Source organism: Corvus brachyrhynchos, unplaced genomic scaffold (assembly GCF_000691975.1).
Source record: "Corvus brachyrhynchos isolate BGI_N302 unplaced genomic scaffold, ASM69197v1 scaffold59, whole genome shotgun sequence".
In the NCBI taxonomy this organism is placed as follows: domain Eukaryota; kingdom Metazoa; phylum Chordata; class Aves; order Passeriformes; family Corvidae; genus Corvus; species Corvus brachyrhynchos.
Genome location: NW_008246054.1, coordinates 864438 through 870816, shown reverse-complemented (window position 1 = coordinate 870816; position 6379 = coordinate 864438). Strand labels below are relative to the sequence as shown.

Below are 6379 nucleotides of genomic sequence, written 5' to 3'. Positions count from 1 at the left end.
TCCGCTCGCTGCCCTGTCTCCTTCATGGCTTTTGTGTTGTGCAGGTTTAAAACTTGAAACTTGACGAGTGTGGTGACTTCCCTTTTTGGTTACTCGCAGACCCCTAACGCTGGAGAACTCGGTCCGGGGAGTATCGGGCTTTTTTTCTTGCAAAGTCATGATACCGCGCTCCTGAGAGCTGTTGGGATGGAGCTCTCGGAGCGAGCATGTGACACTACACTTACTGATAGGTAAAGTGCTATTTTGGTGGACGATGCAGTTGACTCACAAGTAAGAAGATGCAATTTGAAGAGGATGGAGGGGAAATGGCACGGGCAGTATGTGAAATCTGAAATACTCTGTAAAAGCAGCAGGATGGTGGCTTCAGGAAATAGACTTTTTAACTGCTGCTGCCGAGTAGGGTTCCAAAATATTTAAGATGCTCCACACACGGGTTTTGACGTGAGATTTGTCAGGTCCTGGAGAATATACTCTCCTCAGTAGCAGCTATCCTTCCTGGTGGATGGGAAGGGAGCTGCTCTCAGGAGAGCAGGCTGGGAACAGGTTGGTTTTGCCAGTTTGAGCAGCTTCAAGTTCTGCAGTTGTTACGACTAAAAGTTTATTAGTGTGACCCTTACCTAAAGAGAGCTCCACTTTCTAGCATCACAAGCAAGTGGAATAGATTTTAGCCTGCTTATGTGCTTTTGTTGGTTTTATGCAACGTGGTAATGCCTAATAGATAATTTAGTAGCCAGCTGATCCTGTGCTTTACTGGTAAATTCTGTTATGGGCTACGAGAAACGAGGTGCTCCTTGCACATGGATGGACAGTATGTCCAGGGCTAGCTGAGAGCAGCCTCTGGGCAGAAACAAATGTGAGGGATGAGTTTCTTATTAATGTCAATTAGACAGTGGAACTGCATTTTGTGTGTTTGAGTTGGTGGGTGTTGTGACGTGAGGGTTCAGCAATGAGCCCTAGGTCATGGTGAACCATCCTACTGAAAAAAGGGCTCTTTTAGCTCAGCTGTGGGAGACAGACAGTTAGCTTGTATAGAGAAATAAGGCTTGTGAGGTGCTACTATAATTACTAATGAGGAAAGAGGTACTTTATCGGGGCTGAATTAGCTTGGAAGCTATTCGGGCTTGCTTAGGAGTTCAGCAGGACGGAGTGATTTTGCCTTGCCCTGCCCTGCTGACTTTAGATCTGCCCAAACTTGCTCTGGAAGTTGAGTCTTGTGTAGCGAGACTCAGGAGGAGCAACTAACCCTGAGCAGGAAACACAGGAGGAGGAAGGAGGATCTGGTGTACCAGCAGTATTGACCACTTTACTTAATCTCTTTTCTGTCAACTGAATCACAGAAATACTCAGCAGAAATGTGACCCGTTCCTGTATATCACAGGACAAACACACAGACTTTGTGAGGTGGAGGTCGGCACCTGAAGATTCAATGTCGTGTTTTCCAGGACTTTTAAGAGTAGGAAGCAGTCTGTGTCCTGTGTTCATCAAAGGGTAGACTGCCTCAGGTTCTGAGCAAATGTGTGCTGCCAGCAGGGCAAGGCATCTTGGATGCTGTCAGGTCATGCAGTCTTTGTTGTTGATATGTGGAGCATCATGAAGGGAAATTCTTTGAGTTGTTGTGCTAAGCTGCTCTTACTGTGCCGCAGTTACTCGTAGGTTCCTGAGTAGTCTTGAAATAACTGGCAGAAAATGGAAATGTTTTCATATCAACATGAAATTCCAGGATTGAAAAGTAATCTGCACATAGCACAATCTTAAATATCTGTTGTTCCTTCAGCCACAGCAGGCTGTTGGATATCTAAATACCATAAACTGACTCCTTCATACTGCTGTGTACAGATATCTGCTCTTCTAAGTGTGGTCTGTGGTAGTCATAAACGAGGTTGCTGGTTAATTACAGGCGCCTTTATGTTTATGAGCAGCTGATAAGGTAATCTGACAAACAAGGTTCTGGAATCAGCAGAGGCTCTGCTCCAGAGCTGTTCTGTGGCATGTCACCAAACACTGGCTGTGGCCAAGTGCTCCTGAAGCTTTGGCCCTGAGTGCTGGTCCAGAGTGAACGTGGTGGAGCCTGGTCAGAGGATGCAGCTGCTGTCTTTTCGTACTGTTGTGAAGGGAAGAGGTTTTGGGGAGGAGCAGTGTGTGTCAGGTAGGTGTGTTAGTGGTACAGTAGTTTCTTCTTTCAGAACAAGCTGTGTTGGTAATACCAGTGTCTGAGGAGAGGAATAGCACATGCATCTTGCTCAACTGGGTTTTTTGGGTTTTCTTCCCTGAGCCTTGCTGAGGTACCTTGTGTGTTGAACTGCTGCTTTACATCTCTGGTGTTCTCAGGTGTCTGCCAGAGACCTCAGGTGAAGACAAAATTGTTTGTGCTCTTGCTTGCTGTGCGTGTGTGGCTTCAGAATAATTCATTTCAAAACTGGTGGAAGGCAGTGATGAGGTGTTCCTCTCCACAGAGCTGCATCTCAGCAACAATCCTGGCAGTCAAGCCACTTTGTCTTTTATGGAGGTTACCAAGCTGGGGAAGCTGCTGATCCCGTTTTCCTGTACACAGGGTGAAAGCTGCTGTCATGCAGTTGTCTTCCTGTGGATTGACAGGAAAATCCTGTGGATTTTCACAGTTCTTGTCGAAGCAGTGGTACACAGTAACCTGCTGTGGCTCAGTTCTGAATCAATTCTCCTTTACTTTTGTTATTTCTGGCGTTCTGCAGCAGAGGCAGATAAGACACACACGTGGGTAGTGGCCAACTGATGGGATGTTATCAGGTAGTCACAGGACCAGTATATTTAGCAGCACAGATGCAGCTAAGGGTGCTCTTTGGAGCCTTGTTTTGGGCCTGGAGTTCACAGAGGCAATTAGTTTAAAAGGAAAAATCAGAATGCACAGCAATTGGCAGCTTCCCACAGCTTCTCAGGGCCTCAGTGTCTGTGGAAGGGCTGAGATGCTCTTCATGAGGAGGTGCTCAAGTTGTTCCTGCGTTGGGTGGTCACTTCACTTTCCAAGTAGGGGTGAGGTTTATGCTGTCAGGTTTTTTTTCAGGTAGCAAATGGTACAGTGCAGGAGTCTGACCTCTTTTTGCTGGTCAGGTAGATTAATGCATTTGTAACAGGACTTTGGAATGTGTGAGAGTCTTATTTGCTTCCTGAGTATTAACTAATTTTGTATATTTCTTTGTGTTTCATTGTCCATAGTTCCAGAAAAGGTTACCAGCAATGTAACTGCTGTTTTGATGATCATACCTTACCTCAAAAGGTCTCTTGTTTCCAGAGCACCTTTGTCTCTTTTGCTGGTGGGGCTTTTGAAGCTCACTCCAACCTGTGGGCAGAGGAGGAAGGAGCATCTTCCTCAGAGGCTTCTCAGGGAGCTTTGCCTGTCCCTGATGCTGAAAACATCTTCTCTAATAAAAAACCAGAAAAAGACCCTGAATGAAGCTGTGAGAGAAATCACTTGTAAGTGTAGGAGACACCTCGGGAGCTGTTTAATTGGCTTGTCTGCTCTTAAATGGGTTTGTAACCAGTGACACAAAAACAGAGACTTGTTTTGAAATTTGGCGAAGCAAAGGTATAGGAATGTAGGCAGAGGCAACAGGCTGTTCATAGGGGTACCCCATGTGGGTCCCCCCTTCCTTCCCAAAGTTGCTTAGAAGCAGGAGATCCACTTGGACTGACTTTCTGTCCAGGAAAGTGGAGAGTGTATTGACACCTGAAAGTGGAAAATGCCAACTAAAACTGTTCAGGTTTGATCAAGCATGAGCAGTTCTTGAGCACAGCCCTACAGTGGGAAACTCTGAAAAGCCAGAAGGTAGCTCTGCAGGTCTTGTTTGTGTGTGTTTGTATGGATTCAACTTTTTTTCCTGGCTGATAGCAGTAGCTCACAACCTAAAAACTGGTTACTACAGTGTTTGCAGGCAGTAGCAAGTTTACTGCTGGTTTTTTTTTTTGCAAGCTCTTAAATTCTGAGACTAAAAATAAATTTGTTGCAAGAAGTTGTTATTTGTTTCACAAAGAACTTTGGCAGTAACAGCGATGTTTCTTCTTCTAATCATTTCTCTGAGACTGTCCTAGTTAAAAACATCTGAATTAGCACATCCTTCAAGTTCCTGTCGTAATCTCATTTTTGGATGCATCAGCTGTAACCTCTGGTTAGGGTTGCTGAATTTGGTTTCGGGTCTTTTGAGTTTAGGGGTGTTTTTTAAAGATCTTTATACCCAGTTGTCTGTGTTTACTAGGAATGGCCTTTAAACCATCAGGTGTAATAAAATTGCATTTTTTTAAATGCATAAAGACTTGTGACAGCTTCTCTGTTCGTGTCTGCCTGGCTCCTGGTTGTGAGGTCAAAACTATAGATGAAAGGATTTAATTACACCAGGAGCAGTGATGGTTGTCATTGCAGCTGGTTGTCAGGCTGCAAAAACCCAACAAATGGGAAACCTGTGCCTAATTAGGGAGCTAATCTGTATTCTTCAGTGAGAATCACCTCCTGCTCTGCTGAACGGTGGAACACAGATCTTTAAAACACTAGCAGGGCAGAGCACTGGGCCAGCACATGGCATTCTAGCACGTTATTTGTAGTTTCTCAAGCATGATCTAAATGGGGTTGTGAAGCAAGGCTTGTCCAGAGTCACTGCAGGTTGTGGGAAGTTTTTGACTGTAGCATGGCTTTGAAGGGTTCCTCACTAGAGCCCTCTGATGTATCTCCATTCCTGATACACATGGACAGGTATATTATAATCTGTTACAGATCACATCTGCATCAGACCCTTGTCCTTCCCAAATTAGCTGGTGTGGCTGTTAGTTCTGGTGGGGAAGACATAAAGCAGTTAACCATCAGTTCTGTGATCTTCATGCTTGTACCCCTTCCTTTGTCAGTATTAATGCAGCTGATGGGTTTTTTCTCTCCAAAAGAGTTAATTTTTAGATGGGTTTGCTCCTGGAATGTGTCTTGTCTGGTGCAGTACTCTGCTGAGATGTTTTCTAGTTGTGAAGTTAGAGCTGATGTTACGTTCATACAGAACAGTAGTTTGTGTAGATTTTAGCCCCTGATGTGCTATGAAAGCCTACGGTTGTTTCAGTTTTTCTCTCTATAAAACAACATTTTTGGATCATGGCCTAAAGAAATATTCTTCTGAATTGAAATATTTAAGGAATTTTTTCTGAATGAATTCTACTGTTGAGCAAAGTCTCCAGATTTATTTCCAACTTCTGCCTTGTCCGGGTATTGATACTCCTTGGTTTGTGGTTTGGTGGGTTTTTTCCTTAATTAGTAATATTGTTATTATTTATTTTTTTTTAGCAGAACAGAACAGCATTGGGAGCTTGGTGCTTCTGGTGCATAGGTGAGAGAGGTAACAGGCCAGAGATTCCGACGCCCAGGTCCTGGGGTAGTGCTGGGTTATGTGGGTGGCCTTTAGGACGAAGGAGTAAGTGCCTGTTCCCCAGGCAGTGAGTGGGAACGGGGCTGGTCTTCCTCTCCCTGAACTTGTGTCACCTGAGCTGTAGCAAGGGCCACATGCCCTGGGTAAAGGCCAGGTCCCCACCTTGTGTAGCCGAGGTGTGGTCAGGGGTTGTGCAGTGCTGTGCTCCTGTTCCTGCTCACCAGGGCGAGCTGAAAATAGCATTTGCTTCTCTGCCAGTGTCCCTGATGTGTGACGGAACAATGGAACTGGCACTTGGGAAACCTTGCATCGTGGAGTGGAGGATTTGAGGGGAGGGGCACAGCAGCATTCGCTGCCTGGTGTGAGCCTGTGCCCCGCTGGTCACCTCATGGGGCTGGCAGGACTTGTCCCCGCTCTGCTGGCACTGACCCTCTCCCCTCTGTGTGCTCAGGGCTGCTGTGCCGCCCGCTCGCTGCCCACCATGGTGAAGCTGGACATCCACACGCTGGCCCATCACCTGAAGCAGGAGCGGCTGTACGTGACCTCGGAGAAGCAGCTGATCCAGCGGCTCAACGCGGACGTGCTGAAGACGGCGGAGCGGCTCTACCGCACGGCCTGGATCTCCAAACAGCAGCGCATCAACCTCGACAGGCTCATCATAACCAGGTACTGGGGGAGCGCACGCCACGCCTCGGGCAGGGATGGATGATCCTCGGAACCTGGAGGCCTTTGCTGTGCTAATCATAGAAATGGTGAGGTTGTAAAGCAAAGCTCAGCTAGGGAATCTTACACGCCTGGCCGTTTGGGCAACTTTTTAAAAATACCTATGTGTGTTTTGCTTCTGTTCATGAGAACAAACTCTCCTGAATTAGCTATTACAAAGTATTTGCAATCTGGAAAGACTTTTTTCCCTCTGTGGCAGCCTGGTTAATAGATTGACCACGTGGCATCTCTTAGCAAGTTTGTTTACTTAAGAGTTACTTAAACTGTTTCACTGTTTTTCTTTC

The 6379-nt window shown here is 46.0% G+C and overlaps 1 protein-coding gene across 1 annotated transcript in view; it reads left to right on the top strand.

Moving 5' to 3' along the window:
* Positions 1–48: 48 nt before the first annotated feature.
* GAPVD1 (GTPase activating protein and VPS9 domains 1) overlaps positions 49–6379 on the top strand; it is a 29268-nt gene continuing 22937 nt past the window's right edge. The window contains exons 1-2 of the mRNA XM_008642133.2: positions 49–230; positions 5824–6062. Of these exons, the coding sequence (XP_008640355.1) occupies positions 5854–6062 (209 nt within the window). The 5' untranslated portion in view covers positions 49–230; positions 5824–5853. The remainder of the gene's footprint in view (positions 231–5823; positions 6063–6379) is intronic.